The sequence below is a fragment of the Equus caballus genome, chromosome 22 (assembly GCF_041296265.1).
Source record: "Equus caballus isolate H_3958 breed thoroughbred chromosome 22, TB-T2T, whole genome shotgun sequence".
NCBI lineage: Eukaryota > Metazoa > Chordata > Mammalia > Perissodactyla > Equidae > Equus > Equus caballus.
The window spans coordinates 36077254-36093775 of NC_091705.1; the positions used below are offsets into that span (position 1 = coordinate 36077254).

General features: G+C 51.3%; 1 protein-coding gene across 2 annotated transcripts; it reads left to right on the plus strand.

Annotated features, from left to right (window-relative positions):
- Positions 1 to 3245: 3245 nt before the first annotated feature.
- On the plus strand, positions 3246 to 13160 carry CD40 (CD40 molecule). 2 transcript variants are annotated; one of them, XM_005604409.4, is made up of 9 exons: positions 3246 to 3399; positions 6491 to 6569; positions 6903 to 7028; positions 7289 to 7435; positions 7800 to 7893; positions 10228 to 10289; positions 11685 to 11783; positions 11897 to 11925; positions 12460 to 13160. In XM_005604409.4, exons 1-9 carry the CDS (start codon positions 3349 to 3351, stop codon positions 12625 to 12627), a joined length of 855 nt encoding a protein of 284 aa, XP_005604466.1. In that variant the 5' UTR covers positions 3246 to 3348; the 3' UTR covers positions 12628 to 13160.
- Positions 13161 to 16522: the final 3362 nt, after the last annotated feature.

Genomic DNA, 16522 nt, shown 5'->3' on the forward strand with positions numbered 1-16522 from the left:
CCTCCCAAGTTCAGTAAAGGGGAGGGTGCTGGGGCATGTCTCCCAAACAGGCCATGTCCCCCTCCCCCCACTTTTTATCCAAGCAGGCAGGATCTTGGCTCAAGTCAATCCTTGGATGAGTAAGGGAGAAGATAAAATGAGATTTAAATTGAGTTTGAGAATAAAGCTTTCAAAGAGGGAGGTTTAACAACAGAAAGTGATCCAACAGTAATGCAATCTGCCCAAGATGTCATTAAGGGATGGAAAAGGGAGATACAACACAGCATGGCTGAAGGCAGAGATTAGGGGAAAAAAGCTTCATTATTATGCCCCACTGATTTGAGTCACCTCAATACACTGACTCTGCAAGTAAACAGAATAATTGAACTAGAGTGCTGGTAGGGCTGGAGTCTTGCTTAGGCAAGCAGCCCCAGGGTTCTGAGGGGGCATGGGGAGGTAGGTGTGCACATCTCAGGTTGGCTGTTGGAGAGGGCTTTCCAGAGAGGGGGCGCCTGAGCTGAGTCTTGAAGGATGAGGAGTTGGTTCGAGGAAAGGAGAGTGGAGAAAGGCTCTCCAGGCAGAGATGACGGCACAGTCTGGAGCAGCAAGTCGAAGGCAGGAAGGACAGTTAGAGATGGAGGCCAGAAAGTCCATGGCCTTGAGGCCCTGTGAGCTTAAGAAGCAGGGAGTTGCTTCAAACCTGGGAGCAACACAATCAGGTTTGCATATTAGAACCATCTGGTTGTCAGATTCTGGCACACTTCTCACTTATTCACTTGGCCCTGTGACCCTACCCTCGCTACAAAGGCCATTTCCTCTGTGATTCCAAAATCCTACTCTTGAATGTTTTTTGCCCTACTCTCATCACTGAATCCTTCATAGTTCCCCTCTTTAATGGGACTCTGAAGTATTGCCACCCTCCCCATAAATCATCTTCTCTCTTTCCTCCTCCAGCATACTCTTCTCAGCCCAAGAAGATTCTCTGCCTTCCCTGGGCCTGTGCCTGCCAGCACGTCTCCTCAGGATATGCATACACTAAAATATCTTCCCTTTATCTCATCTGGTCTTCGCCCCATGGGGCAACCCAAAGGCTACTATTTATTCTTTCACATATTAATTTAAGCTGCTTTAATTGCTGCTATGATATGTTTTATATAATACAATATAATTAATGTTTTAATTCTGTGTACTTGCTTCCCAAGGCAGTTTTGTGAAGGGCCCAATTTTGGAATCAAGCAAATAAAGAATAAGTAATGGCTGAAGTTATTATAGTAACGCCCCCCCACTCCCAAAGGAATTAAAACTGTGCTTGTTTTTTTCGAAGTGGGTTAAAAAGGGAAAAGATATTTTAATGTTTCTCTTCATACCAGGCATGTTTGAGTGGCCTTCCTGAAGTCCCCTAGACTCTGATTTCAAGTGTTCCCAGATGATTAGTGTCTGACTACCAGCTTGAGGTCTGTGTTATGACCACCAGATTTGCAACTCCTGCCCCTACATCCTTCCTGATGGAGGCCAGGCTTAGAAGGAGAAGTTGTTGAACGAACTCACTCATTGATTTATTCATTCAGCAAACGTGTACTGGTGTCCTATTATGTGCCCAGGACTGGGAGAGATTCAGTCCTGCCCTCCAGGAGCTCACAACCCAATGGGGCCAGGCAGATGGAGATCCAGTTCAGCATGCTAATGCTGTGGAAACAGGGGGAGGAGCTAAGCTGGGGTGGCATCCCTACCTCTGTCTCAGGGAGTTAAGAGGAGGCTTAACCAAAGCAAAGGTGAAATTTAAACTGATTCCAGGAAGGAGAAGGGAAGGAAGGAAACAGCAAGACACAGTAAAAGAAAAAACAATTGTGCGTTTGGGAGATGAGGAGAAGGCAAGCCTGGCTGAAGCCAGTAGGCATGGGAGGACATGGCTGGGAATGAGCGTGGGGAGAGAGGTTGGGGCTGAGTAGAGAAGGATTTGCTGTGCCAGGAGAAGGGGTCGGGACCATCCTGAAGGTGTAGGGGAGCCCAAAGAGGTTTTTAAGCAGTGAAGTGCCAGGATCAAATCAGATCTGGGGTTTACAAAGAGCACTGCAATGGTATGAACAATGAGAGAGAGATGGAAAGTGTTGGTTGCCTGGCACATAGTGGGGGTTCAAAAAGCACTTAGTGAATGAGGGAAGCTGTTGGGACAGCCCAGGTGAAAGAGGATGAGCCTCTGAATTAGGGGAGTGGCAGAGAGGATGGAAAAGAGGAGATGGATTCCAGAGGTTAGAATCCACAGGGCTGCAAATACGCCCTTTGCAGCAGAAGCCAGAATGTTAGCGGCTCCCTCCTCTCCCATCCTCCCTGATCTGCGCAGCCTGGCCTTTTGGCTTGGCCCAGAAATTCAGAGCTTAGAGGGTCAGCACCTCAACCACTGTCTTGTTCAAGCTCTTCAGGTTTCATTGGGGGAAAATTGAGGCTCATGGGAACTCAGCCCATGAGAGGCGGAGCCTAGACCAGAACCCAGGTGTCCTATACTGCAGAGAGTGCTAACACTGGCTCAAGAATGGGGCCAAGGGCTGGGAACCCGGGAAATGTATGCACAAGGGTGTGTGTATTTCTGCAGAAGGAGAGGGTCCCCAGTGTCTCAAGACTCTCAAGGATGTCCGACGATCCCACAAAAGGGACGTACTCCAAACGCCTGTCTCCAGGTGCCGGATGGGAACCGGAACGGTACAGAATCTGGTGGGGACGCATGGATGGATGAATGGAAGGATGGGGAGGCTGGGACGCTGCGCCCTTGCGAGGGAGTTTCCTTTGAAAGAGACAGAAACTCTAAGTTGGGAAACTCTTTCCCTTGAAACACCTCCCCGGCCCTCCCCCTTCCCATTCCCCGCTGAGACCTTCCTGTTTTCTGGGATGGGGGGAACTTCCTCAGGTCTCTCCATCGGCGATGGAGACGCTTTCGGTTCTGCCGGGATTCCCAGAGTCGGCGGGGGAGAACCGTGGGGGTCCCTGTGGCATCTTCCCAGCGCCCGTGGGCAGGTCTCTTTCCTCCCTTAGTCCCCGCTGGAAGCCAGCTGGCTCCTTGCCCTCTTCGGCTTGGCCTTTGTAGTCTCAGAATGCAAGGAGGAAGGACTTTCCCTGGCACCATCCCCCTTGCCTCCCCCCATTTCCCAAAGTGCGTCCCTTGAACTCCTGGGGAAATTGAACTCCTGAGAAAGTCCTGGGGAAATCCCAGGGAAGGGAGTCGCCTGAAGCTCTGCCCCCTCAGCGAGGGTGGCCGCGATTGGTCCACCGAAGACCCCGCCCCCTTCCTGGGCGGGGCCACGGGCTGGGGCAGGGGAGTTACTAGAGGCCCGGTCCGCGCGCCCTCCGCTCCCGCCGCCTGGTTCTCACCTCGCCATGGTTCGTCTGCCTCTGCAGTGTCTCCTCTGGGGCTGCTTGTTGACCCCCGTGAGTTGAGTTTCTGCTCCGACCCGACCGGGGAGTTTGGGAGTTGAGAGTGGGGAATGGGAAGAGAAGCAATAACTTCGGGGAAGGGACCTCCTTAGTTGATTTTGGGGGGATAAGAGGGTGCGTGGAAGCTGGGTAAGGTACCAGGGTCCTGGCTGAATGAGGTGGGCTGCCTTTCTCTCCTCCCAGGTTGGGATCTCAGGTAGCCCACCGAGGGCGCGTCGTAGTCGGGGCACAGCAGGAAACGTGCACAGAAGGCGCAGATTGGGGTGGGGTTTTGGGAGCCTTAAGCCTTTGGTAGAAAGGCTGGAGTCTGGGTTTGCCTCAGAGGCTGGACACACAGAGACTGCTGAGGGGTTTCGGAAGTGGGAAGAGAGGCCGGCCAAGGGAAGGGGCGGGTCCGGCAGATTTCCTGTCTCTTTCTCGTTGTGGACAGATGCCAGCCTCTGTGAGTGGTTATCATCTCCTTGCCAGCTGGGGCTGCTTGCTTCCAGGGCATCTTGTGGGAACAAGGGGTGGGTGGAGAGGCCCAGGTACTTCTTTGAGAAGGTACACTTTTAACACTGCTCCCCCCCCCCCCCCAAATTCAGGGTGATCCAATCTAGTTAGAATACCCAAGGCTGTCACTGCCTGCTGAATTTAAGATGACATAGGGAACCCCTGGGGGAAATGAACAGTTCATAGGACCCAAGAAAGGGTTAGGAGACCAGCAAGGGTTTCTCCAGAAACCAGAAGGGCTCAGATATGCCCAGCCAAGCGTATCTCCGGGATTTTCAGAAGCCCACACTTGACTCACTTTTTGTTTAAATGTATTTTTGTAGTTCCTCATTCAGGAGGCTGGGAATCCCCCAGGTATCTGACCCTCTCATGCCAACCCCTCTGGCCTCCCCCTACTTTCGAGGGCTGTAGTTTCTGGCATGAAGTCTGGGCAGGAATGACCCATGTGGTGGGGAATTGGCAGTAAGGGAAGAGTCAGTGGGGGAAGCTGCTCTGGTCCCAGAACTTTCATTTTCATTCTAAGCATTGGCTCTTAGGGAGAAAGGAGGCAGGAAGAGGGTGGAGCTGGAGGGAGGAGGAAGAGGGCTTTTGTGGGAAGGAGTCGGAGAAGAGCTAAGGGAGGTAGGGTGAAAAAAGGTCTGGGCTTCTCAAGAGCATGCTTCCAATTTTGGCTCCAGGCAGACGCTGGGCTGTGACAACAATAGCAGGGGCTATTTATTGAGAGCTTCCTGTTTCAGGCTCTGGGCAAAATTCTTTACACGCATTCTCAGTCTGATTTCTTTCAACTCCCCTGTTATACAGATGAGTAAACTGAGGCTCAGAGAGAGAAAATGTCTTGCCAAAATTCTCCTAGCTAGGTGGAACCTGAATATAAATGTACATCTGCCTGATTCCTGAGCCTGCCTCTCAGATGATGGGGGTCTCCAAGCCTTGGTCCTGGGCTCCTTTGTGTCAGAAGGCCGGGAGCTATAGAGTGGGAAGTGGGGACTGACAGACTCTCAGAGGAGGAGCTCTATTTCTCGTGTGTTTGAATAAGGCATGGAGGACTTTCGTTGCTCTGGAAGCGCGGTGGGAAGGTACACAAGGTTGCAAGGCGAACATTCACAGGATGGTGACTTGTGACATGATGGTGGGGGCAGCAGCCTTTTCTACTTCCTTCCCCATTTGGGGTAAGATACATTTCCGTAAGTAATTTGCCCATCCAGGGTGAATGAGAGCCACAATTAGGCAGGATCCTGGCCAGTCAGCCAGTTAACCAGGGTGCTAGGCATCCAAGTAGATACTCACATAGGTTTGATAATTAAAACTGCCATTTAATCAGCACCTACTATGACGCTATGCCAGGCCGTATACATATATTCTTTCTCATCTTCATAACCTAATCTGTGGGGCAGGTATTGTTACTCCCCTTGTAGAGATGTGAGAACTGAGGCCAAGAGAAGCAAGATAACTGGCAAGTGTTACCAAGTCAAGATCAGAGCCTTAAGCTGTTTGGCTCTCAAACTTGTGCTCTTTTCGCTGGTTGTTCCCAAAATGTGGGAAGATTTTAGGGAGTATATAGCTATGGAACTAAACAACATAGATTTACTTTACAGTTCTGTTTAAAATCCTTCTCAGTTTTTCAAAGAGGAAGTCACTGGAGATAGAATAAAGTTAATACCCCTCGAGCGCTTACTAATCTTCCTTTTTAAACGAAAATCAAGAGCAGGCCTGGGGCAGAGGGCTGTCAGCAAGCCAAGCAGCCAGCTGGAGTTTAATAATATGGTTTTGTTTCTGTTGAATTTATTTTTAGGGTTACCTTTTATTTATGAGAAGTGATACTGGTTCTTCTCTCATTTCGATGATAGAAGGTTTACATTTAAAATAAATGTGTTTAGAGTAACAGGAAGTAATTAATAGCATGGGTGGGACCTGGATGTAGTAAAAATAGTGCAGGTGAGACCCAAGTTGATGGAGTAGTGAGACCTGAGTCCTCATTCTCATTCTGGATTCTATCTCTGTGTGACCCTGGGCAAGTGACCCTGGTCCTTGGTCTCGCCATCTGTAAATTGAAAGAGTTGGAGCTTCACAATCCTGGCCTTTCACGAGGGTGGGGTTGGATGATCAGATGATGAGGGGCTGGAGGGAGAAAACATGTTGAGGCTTGGAGAGGGGAAGAGGGTGGGGAGCAGAAGTCTAGAAGGAAGAGGCCAGGTGCTAAATATAGCCCCAGCCAGGACTAGGACCAGCCGAAGCCAGCCAGCCTCAGTACTCTGGGGGCGGTACTGGAGTCCTCATGAGCTTTTGGGTCTTTGGGAAGAGGAAGGACTCAGGAATCAAGCCAAAAGGAAGATCTCTTTAGTTCAGAGACTATTGCGAGGTTCCAGGGCAATCACTTTGTAGAGTACCAGGATGATTCTCTGGTGCTTTTGTAATCATACCAATTGGCAGTTCAGTTACAAACAAAGATACCAAGTAATATGCAGCCTCCATGTTTCTGCTTAGCACTTCCACTTCAGTTCTAACCTCTGTCCTGGCTGATTTTCACCTTCCTGCCAGGGAGGCTACAGCAGAGATTTCAAGATCCCTTCAAATTGCCCAATTCTCTTTTTAGGTCCATCCAGAACAAGCCACTGCATGCAAAGGAAACCAATACCTATCTGGCAGTCACTGCTGTGATTTGTGTCCGCCAGGTGAGATGCCAACCTTCTAGCTCTATAGTGGGACCCCTCTTGGTCTGCTCACAGATGCAGACCCCTTGTGTCAACTATAAACTTGAGTCATAAACCATCCCTGGGATTTCCCATTCCTGCCTGGGGCTGTCAGAATGTTCTGGGTTCCCTCTCTGCCTACCCAGGACTAGGGTTCCTATCTCTTCCATGTCCCCCACCAGACTATGAAGGCTGGAAGGGTCCGAGACTGTCAGCTTTGAATCCCTCGCCCTAAAGCCCAGCCTGATCACTTTTCGGTAAGTGTCTGACTCATTAGATTTGGCTGGACCTGCCTCATTTCCTGATGTTTTCCAGGAAAGAAACTGGTGAATGACTGCACAGGGATCACCGAAACAGAATGCTCTCCCTGCGGTGCAGGCGAATTCCTAGACACCTGGAACAGAGAGAGCCGCTGTCACCAGCACAAATACTGCGACCCCAGTGCGTGGGCTGCTGGGGAAGGGGCACTTGGGAGCCAGACTGATATTCCAGCTCATTCCTGACCGTGTAGCCATTCTGGTTTTTTTATAGCCACGGTCCATTCTGATTGGTTGGAGTCTGAGTTGTACTGGTTGCTAAATAATTTGTTTGTCATCCCTACTTGGAAGAGGGTCTAAGGAAAAATAGCAGGAAGGGTGAGGAGCGGGGCCCTGAGCACGACCAGCAAAGGGTTCCCATCCTTCCTACCTGTCTCTGCTCAGACCTAGGCCTCCAGGTCCAGGGGACAGGCACCTCAACAACAGACGCCACTTGCATATGTCATGAGGGCCAACACTGTTCCAGCGATGCCTGTGAAAGCTGCATCCTGCACAGCCCGTGCGCCCCTGGTCTTGGGGTCAAGCAGCTCGGTAAGTGGCCTGTCTGGGAATCAGCTCTAGAGGCAGGAGAGAGGAGCCAAGGGCCAAAGGTGAGGGGCTGGGCAGTGGGCACTCAGCCCCAGAGGCGGAGGGGATGGAGACGCTAACCTATGTGGGAATCTCTGCTAGAGTGAGCAGGAAATGGAACCTTCTTGGTTCCACCTGGCACCATGGGTGTCTGCCTGGGGAGGGCGGTGGGAGGAGCCCTCCCAGGGGCTGCAGCAGTCAGGAGAGCATTATGCAGGGGGAAGAGTCCTTAAAGCAGGCGGTTCTTCCTGCCCTGTCTGTCCACCGGTTCCCTTGAGGGCCAGACAGGCGGTCCTTGGGATGATTAATGTCTCCTCCTCCCTCCCAGCCACAGGGGTTTCGGATACCGTCTGCGAACCCTGCCCAGTCGGCTTCTTCTCCAAAGTATCATCTGCTTTGGAAAAGTGTCACCCTTGGACAAGGTATAAGGACTCATCCCTTGTGTTTCCTGCCCCAAGAGGGGCGTGGGACCTGTTTCCATTCTATCCAGCCACCTGTCCTTCAGCCCCTGCTCCCCAGGTCCACACACACTCGTGCACTTGTAGAACTTCTAGAGTGACCTCGTGGCCGACCAGATGGACACCATTCAGTATTTTCTTGCTTGTTCTCTCTTGGTGGTAATAGACACTTGTTGATCTCTCCATCTTGCCTTCTTGGGGGCACTGTGACACCTCTCTTACTTTCTTTCTACCCCTCTTCTGCTCTTTCTCCCCCCGCCCCCCCAACCCTGAATCAGTTGCCAGGTCCTCGGCATCTCGCCTTCCAAATGTCTTGGGATTCCTTCTCCTTCCCAGCATCTCTACTGTCCCCACTTTAGTTTGGGCCTCATCAACGCGGTCTGGATGATGCTTTAGCCCCCTCACCAGCTGCCCGGCCTCTGGTCTCTCCCCTTTAGCGGGTTTTCCATTCTCTTGCCAAAGTGAGCTTTCTACAGCTCAGTTTGGGTCACAGCACTCCCTATTTAAAATGCTTCATGGCTCTCTGTGCCTCTAGGATGGAACCCAGGCTCCTGCATGTGGCCTCTGATCTTCCAGCTCCATTTCCTGATCTCTTCCCACATCCTGCTCTGTGCAATCCCCTCAACACACTGTTCCTTCTCTTGCATCAAACTCTTCTGCCTGGAGTACCCTTACGCACACACCCAATTAACTTTTTATGTTGAATTTTAAAAAATGGATAAGACAGGAACATGGGACAGAAAGCACAAAAGGGCCTATTGTGATGTCTTCCCTTTACCCTCCCCTCCCTAGAGGCAGCCAGTGTTCCTGTGTGTTCTTCCAGAGATTCTGTGTACAAAAAAAATAAATGCACACACATGCAAACACAGACACACACAGCATCCATACAAATAGTAGTGTCCCATATATACTTTGCTATTTGTACTGTCTGCCTTTCTCTAGTAGATTGCAATCCCCTTCAGTGTAGAGACTTGGCTTTTTTTCTTCTTCCACTGGTGTATCCCTTAAGCGTAGAACAGTGCCCGATGCATGGCAGGTGCTCAACAAATGTTGAGTGATAACTGCAGGCACCTTGGTGTAGTGGAATCAGAGTGCCGGGTTCCACCCTCACTGCAGTTTAGAAAGGGTGCAGTTTGTGTCAGTGTGTGACCCCCTTTTTTCTGAGCCTCGGTGTCCTCATTTGGAAAATGGGAATGACCTTCATCTCACATGCTTGGGGAAATGGCAGGTGAAAGTGTTTTGCACACTCTTGGGCTCTCTTCTCATGTAAGACTCTTCTCATGCATGTGCTCTCTCTGAAGCTTCTTTCTCTTTCTCCACGTCAGTTGTTTTTTTCTCTGGGGTGTCCTTCTCTGTCTGTGCCTCCCCACTCCTTCTGGGACCACCCTGGACCGGGTCTCCCTCATCTCATATCTCAGCTCCCGCAGTGGCCTTCTGGTGGCCGCTTTGCTGCAATTTCTCCTCGTGTGAGCTCTCTGGTCAGCTGAGTCCTCTCACTGCTGAAGTCATCTGGTTGGATGCTGACGTGACTCACCCGCTGACTCCAGTTGAAACCTTCCAGGCTGATTATCAGTGATCTGGTTCTAAAGGACCAATTTTCCGTAGCTCCCGAACACCACCTGGCATTCCACCAACCTAATCCCTTGCATCACGTTGTCCTGCTTAGCTAGAATGTACTGCTGCTCTAAATTTTACTTCTTGCAGGGTACACTTAGATCTAACTTCCCCAGGGAAGTCTTTCTGAATGACCCTTAAACCAGAGGTTCTCAGCTGAGCAATTTTGTTCCCCAGGGGACATCTGACAATATCTGGAGACGTTTTGGTTGTCACAACTAGGGAGAAGGATGTTACTGGCATCTAGTGGGTGGAAGCCAAGGATGCTGCCAAACATCCTGTGGTATACAGGACAGCCCCGATAACAGAGAATTATGCAGCTGAACTCATCTCTCCATTCCAGCCATTGTGGACTTTGTCTCCCCTTCTCTGAACAGTTCCCAGTTCACTTTCGCCTCTGTCACAAAACTTGGCACTCATTAGAGACTGTCCGATTATTACTCCTTCAAGATGTGCAACAATCTTTTCTCTGCACCCCTGAGTTCCCTAAGCACAGAGTCTGTGTTATTCCCATAATAACCAGCGTAGGAGGTTGCACATAATAGCTGCTCAGCGAACCTGGACTTGTTGGTTGTTGACTATCTCTGTTTGGGGTTGGAAATATTTTGGTTGGGGAAACTTAATGTCTCTTTCTGTGTGTGTGTGTGTGTGTGTGCACGTGTGCACACATGTGTCTGTACACAGCTGTGATACCAAAGGCCTGGTGGAACTACAGGCAGGGACTAACAAGACTGATGCTGTTTGTGGTGAGTCCTGGAGAATGGGCCCCGGCAGCAGGCTAGGAGGGTGGCGAATTGAGGGGGAGACTGAGGCACACAGAAACACCTGGTGGGGAAAGAGGGAGGGGAGTTGAAGTGACAGGAGGAGGCAGTTTGGAGTCGTGGCATCCCAGCTCTGCCACTTATCTGTGGAGTCTGGGCAGGTCATCTCCCCTCTCTGACCCTCAGTTTCTTGATCTGTAAAATGGGATGCTAATAGTGCCACCCTTAGTAGGCTGGTGTAAGTGCCTGGCATGGGCTCTTGCACCTCGGAGATGCTCCGTCAGTGCTGTCGTGCCACCCTGCACTTCGACTACCAGCATGGTGTGATGCTGTTTCCTCTCAAGGCCTCAGTTTTGATTTTAGAATGAGGAGGTTGCCCGATAGCACAGATCACAGACTCAAATAACTATAGGGACTAGGCAGGTCATGTTAATAAATGGAAAAGGTCGGAAGTAAGAAAAACACACCCTCTTTGCTTTTTCTTAAAGTTTGCTTTCCTCTTGGCAGGGCTGGGACTCAAGTGAGCTGAGCAAGGCACTGACCTGGGGCACAATATTTAAGGGGGTGCCAGAAAAATGCAGTAATCAAGATAAACAACATTTTGATGCCGTATTTTTTTAAAAAAATAAAAATTAATGCAAAAAAGTCCATAATGAACAAAATATCAAAACTTAAAGACCGGATCTGACCCTGCCCTTGCGTGACGCTGCCTCACCCACCTCATCCTAATCCCAGCCTTGGTCCCAATAAAACTTTATTTAAAAAACAGGTGGCTGGCCTATGAGCCATCGTTTGCTGATCTGATGTTTCAAAACATGACGTTAAAATATTGTGTATCTTGATTACCGAGTTTTTTGTGTCCCCTTAAGTTTTGTCCCGAGGTGAGTGTCTCACTGGCCTCACCCTAGTCTCTGACCTGCCTGTTTGTCTTTCTTTCATTTTCCCATGGAGAATAGAGACTTAGGTTCAAGAAATACTTTCCTTTCCCCTCCATTTTTCTATAACAAAGGCAACAGTGCAGACATAAACGATGCTGGACCTCAGCATTGGGCAGAGAGTAGGGAGGGGTGGGGAGTGTGCTGAGCTGGTGCAGGCCGGTGGGTGCCAGGTGGGGCTGCTGGCCCAGTGGGGCCAGATCTTCTAAATTTCTAAGAGAAACCAGATATGTAGATTTTAAATATGCAATCTCCCAATTTTAAAATGTTGGCAAATATTTCAAAACTCTTTTTAAATGTGCCGGTCACACTAAGACATCTGCCAGCCACGTTTTACCAGGGCCCCCTGTTTGAAACCTCTGATGTAGATGAGCTCAGTCCGGCAAGGTGCAGCTGCTTCGGGCATGGAGGTGGGGAGCCATCGCTGAAGCCTCGATTTTTCCAGGTTTCCGGAATCGGATGAGAGCTCTGGTAGTGATCCCCATCACGATGGGGGTCCTGTTTGCTGTCCTGTTGCTGTCTGCCTGTATCAGTGAGTGCCCAGGTGGGGAGGTGATGTGGGCGGGAGGGAGGGAGGGAGGATAAGGTACTGCACCTGTTTCCTGATTTGGCCTGTGGCCTCACCAACTCCCCATTCCCTTTTTTTTCTCTCTCTAGGAAAGGTGGCCAAGGAGCCAGAAAATAAGGTAGGTCACCCCTGGGAACCAGAACAGAGTTTCAGCAAACCAGAAAGAAAGATTGACTCATTGTTGCCTATATGGCAGTTAAACTGATTCAGGGTCTGTCCCTGCGGCCAGTAGGGTGACAGCAGAACTCTGTCCCCATGCTGCGTTCCAGGGCTCCTCCTGTTGGGTCCCTGGGCACCAGCCTTTGTCATCTCCAGAGCTCACCTCCTCCCAGGGCTGCCCCGGCACAGTTGGCAAAATCTGATATTTGTTGTTCTTTTCTGGCTTTCAGTACATGAGGACCCTTATCTTTGGGGCCTTTGTTTGGGGGTCCATGGATGGGGCCTGGAGGGGCAGCTCCTTGAACCCACTGGCTCCCACTGTGGAAGCTTCCTGACACCCTTGGTGTGGCCAGCAGGGGGCAGGAGGCACCCATGGAATCAGCCCTGAGCGTCCGTGTGGGAAAGGGGACAGGGCTTCTGCAGGGCCTCTGCTCCTGAGGGGAGGGCTCCTTGGAGGTGCCCCTGGGAGTAACCTCACGTCTTGGCTCCCCAGGCCCTCCATCGTAAGGTTGGATGGCAGGATCCTGTGGAGACGGTTTATCCGGATGATTTTCCTGGACCCCACTCCATTGCTCCGGTGCAGGAGACCTTACATGGGTGCCAGCCAGTCACCCAGGAGGACGGCAAAGAGAGCCGCATCTCGGTGCAGGAGAGACAGTGAGGCTGTGCGTGTCCAGGAGCATGGCAGCGCGGGCCAGTGGGCACGTGGCGGGGAGCTGCGGCTGCGGTTGAGGGCGAGGAGCTGGCGCCGGGCATATCCCCGGTCTGCCTGCACCCCTGCGGTTCAGAAACAGTTCACCTCGGAGAACCCCCGCCCTGGAGCTCATTCGATCTCCCAACTTGCTTTTAAAGATGGAGGCAAAACTTCTTGGAGGGCCGTATAGTAACAGCCGCCAAACCCTCTCACGCAACAGGACGTCTCATCGTGGTTTCTGTGAGCCCACGGAGGCATATATACAAACGTCCAGAGCAGCGTGTTTGTGAACAGCTGGAACTCACTGAACTGTCCACCAACAGGGGACTGGCTAAATAAAATTATAATATATTTATACAACGGGATCTCAAAAACTGTTGTGGGAAAAAAAAAGCAGGTTGCAGAATGATGGGTACGGAAACTTTTTTTTTTAAAGCTTATACCCCAATACAATATGATATTATTGTTCATGGATATGTGTATAAACATAATAGAGATTCTATGTGTCGGTATAACCACGAATCTGGAAGGATAAGCAGAAAATGCACAGCTGGAAGAGTTGTAATGTCCGGGTTGGGGAAGAAAGGTCGGGGGAGGGTTGGTTAAAGGAAGATTTGGCTTTCCCATAATGCTTCATTTTTTTTTTCCCCAAGAGGAGAATGAATTCACATAATGCTTATGTAATTAAAAAGTCATCAAACATGTAAAAAGAAACACGGGGGTGGATGTGCTGGGTGACATGAGCTGCTTAACGTGCTGTCAGGCTCACAGAATCAGGGCACTTTCTGAGGATAAATAAGAATGACCCCAGGCTGCTATCCCACCAGGGCGGTTTCCATGGGTGCTCATATTTGACATCATGTTTGCAAAGGGTTCTCTCCGTTTGATTCCTGTTCACAAAAACAGCCTTTGGGGCAGGCAGGGCTGGCAGCCTTCCCTCCCTCTTTAACAGAGGTGGAAATGGAGGCCCAGAGAGGTCAAGTGATTTGCCTACTGTCACACAGCAATTTGTAATGGTGTCCAGAGCTCTCCGCTCTTGGTCCTGCCCTGCTTCTCCCAGACCTGCGTGCTCTCTGGAACCTACATCTAGAGCTACTTCCTGGGGAGCTCCTGGGCCTGCCTCCTCCTTCTGACCTCCCAACTGCTAACGGAGCTGCAGCTTCTCAGTCAGATGGTGCCCCCTTCCCCGCCAGCAGTATCTTAGGATAAAAATAAACCGTCCTGTTCTCTTTTCCTGCTGTGCCAACTGAGGGGGAGCCTAGCCAGGAGGAGCAGCAGATGGAGTGGGAGCAGAGGGGAGGGGAGGAGAGGGGAGGGGAGGAAGGTTGTAGGACAAGGAGGAGAAGGAAGAGCAACGCAAAGCCCCGGCGGCACAAAGATTGAGATTCGTAATGAGGATGAGGCCAGGCTGGTTTAACCCAGGGATCTCAGCCATTCCCCCCAAAGAAGCTGCTTTGGACTTTTCCAATGTGTCCTGCTGCCTGGAGGGTGGGGGTGGAGAGGGCTTGTCCCGGATGGAGGCTGTGAGGGCAGCTGGGAGCCAAGAGAGGGGCACCTGGCTTGGCAGGCTTCCCAGAAGAGCTTCGAGAACCATTTGGATGCACCAGGGGGAGACATTTGGTTTAGAAAGTGGAGGAAAGTGGTGGCGCTGTGGGGGAGGGGAGCTTTGAGACCTCCCCCTCGGCCCCCACCTAGAGTCCAAATGCTGCTCATTTACGACCAAGTAGGGAAAGTTACTCATTTCCGTGCATGGCGGACAGAGGCAAAAGACCCACCTCGACCACCTGTTCTCTGTGTGACCTCGGATGGGTCACTTTGCCTCTTAGCTGCTCGGTTTCCTCAGCTGGCTAATGGAGCCGGTACCATAGCAGGTGATTCGAGGCCTCCTTTGTCTTCTCCCAGGTCCGAGGTTCTCAATCTTGTCCACGTGTCAGAACCCCCCATAAGACTTGTTCAAAGACAGATGGCTGGGCCCCAGTTCCGTGTTTCTGATTCAGTAGGTCTGGGGTGGGGCCCAAGAATTTGCATTTCTCACAAGTTTCCCAGGTGATGCTGATGCTGCGGGCCCAGGGCTCACACTTTGAGAACTCCTGCCCTTGGCATTCACATTTCTAGATCAGCAGTCAGCTTCCTATTGCAAGCACGTGGGGTCGGTTGCCTTGGGGCTTTCCCTGGTCTTGAAAATATGCTTGGTGCAGGCGAGCGGCAGATCAGAGGGACCTGGGGGATACTTGCAACCCACTAGGAATGAAAGTTGGAGGATAAGTGCCCTGGCTTCCTTGCCCTCGGGAAAGACAAATCTGAGGTGTGTCCTGTACTGTTTCCCAGGTTGCCCAGATTGAGCCCCACTGCCCCTCTGCACTGGCTTTCTTCCCTTCCCTGTCTCACGCCCCCACTGGGGCTTCTTGGGTTCAACTCCTGAATAAACCCCCCACACTCCTTCCTTGTCGCAGAGTCTGCTTCTGGGAGAAGTTCCTCTAAGAGTCAGCAGAGCTCATGCACGAGAAGATACAATTTTGCATGCCACAGTGTCCTGGACAAAGGGACAGAGTTCTTTTTCTTGGCCCCTGTTGCAAGTTCTGGGTGCTAAATGGAGCTCAGCCAGGAACTTTCTGTGTGACCTTGGGAAAGTTACTCTCTGGTTCTGGGCCTTTTCCCCCTAGATGCATGATGAAGCCCTGGGTCCCTAGGAATGCTAAGAATCCTGCCAATTCTAAAAATGAACGGAGAGGATGAACCCATGGTAAGGTCTGCTCTGGCCTGTGGATGGAGGGGGTGGGTGTGAGGCACACCTCAGCCAGAAGGTGGTGCCAAGGTAACGTCCGAAGACCCTGGTGGCGGGCTTTGCACACTCTCACACCACGTCCCGCCCTTACGTTGGGGGTGAGGCCTTTCTTCCCTTCGCCCCATTGGCCTGAGGGCTCGAGCCACCTGCAACCTCTACTCTGCAACTCCGTCTCTTGCCCAGGTCTCCCTTCCCACTGCTTCCTTCGCTTAACAAGCTTCAACTGCATTCCTCCTGTGGTCTCAGCCCGAGCCATGGTTGTGCACAGTGGCACTACAAACAGCACATCTGGATGGAGTGCTCACTGTGTGCTGGGCACAGTGCTAAGAACTTTATGTGCATCGTCTTAGTCCGTAGGACAACCCGACAGAAAGCACAGTCTCTTATAACAGCCATTTTACAGATGAGGCTCAGAGACTAAAATACTTGCAAAGGTCTGAAAGTCAGAGCCGCGATTTGGACCTAACGTGGTTCACCCCAAAGCCTGTGGTTTTTATCCATTCAGCGAGTAGGGAAACAGGCACATGTTAACAGGCCATTAAAAGACAGTCTGACTGCTCAGAGCAGGGGTTGTGAACACACCGGCACGGGGGCTGGAGAGCAAGGCAGGCCAGGTCAGAAGTCACGATGGCAGGGACTCTGGCAAAGTGGTGAGGCTCTGCCCATCTTTGGGCAGCAGCGTCTGTGCGTTCCTTCCAATGGTCACCCTGCAGGAATGAGAGTTGTGTCTTACTGGGGACCCAGATTTCTATGTGAAAACTCCCACTGTTTAAATGCTACCAAGTCCAAAAATTTTAAAACTTGATGAGTGCCCAAGAAAGCATGTCATAGAGGGTTGGAATTAAGAGACCGGGAACTTCATTGCGTCCACCCTTTTGTTTTATTTATGGGGAAACTGAGGCCCTGAGAGTGTCCAGGGCCACCCCTGCACCCAGCCAGGAGGAGCGAGCCCCTGGGGGGTTAGGCTCCACCCATGCAACCCTGGTTAAGGGGGTCTAAGGCACCGAAGCTCTAGGGCTGAGCTGGGTGTAGATGTCCTCTTAATTCTGTGACCACCCCCCAGTCCCAGCCCCCCCG

What these genes read in the sequence shown, in the direction of transcription:
- CD40 (XM_005604409.4), top strand. Translation starts at nt 3,349, where the DNA reads ATGGTTCGTCTGCCTCTGCAGTGTCTCCTCTGGGGCTGCTTGTTGACC. An exon ending in TCTTGGGGTCAAGCAGCTCG is followed by an intron (nt 7,436 to 7,799) that starts GTAAGTGGCCTG and finishes CCTCCCTCCCAG; the next exon opens with CCACAGGGGTTTCGGATACC. An exon ending in AAGTGTCACCCTTGGACAAG is followed by an intron (nt 7,894 to 10,227) that starts GTATAAGGACTC and finishes GTCTGTACACAG; the next exon opens with CTGTGATACCAAAGGCCTGG.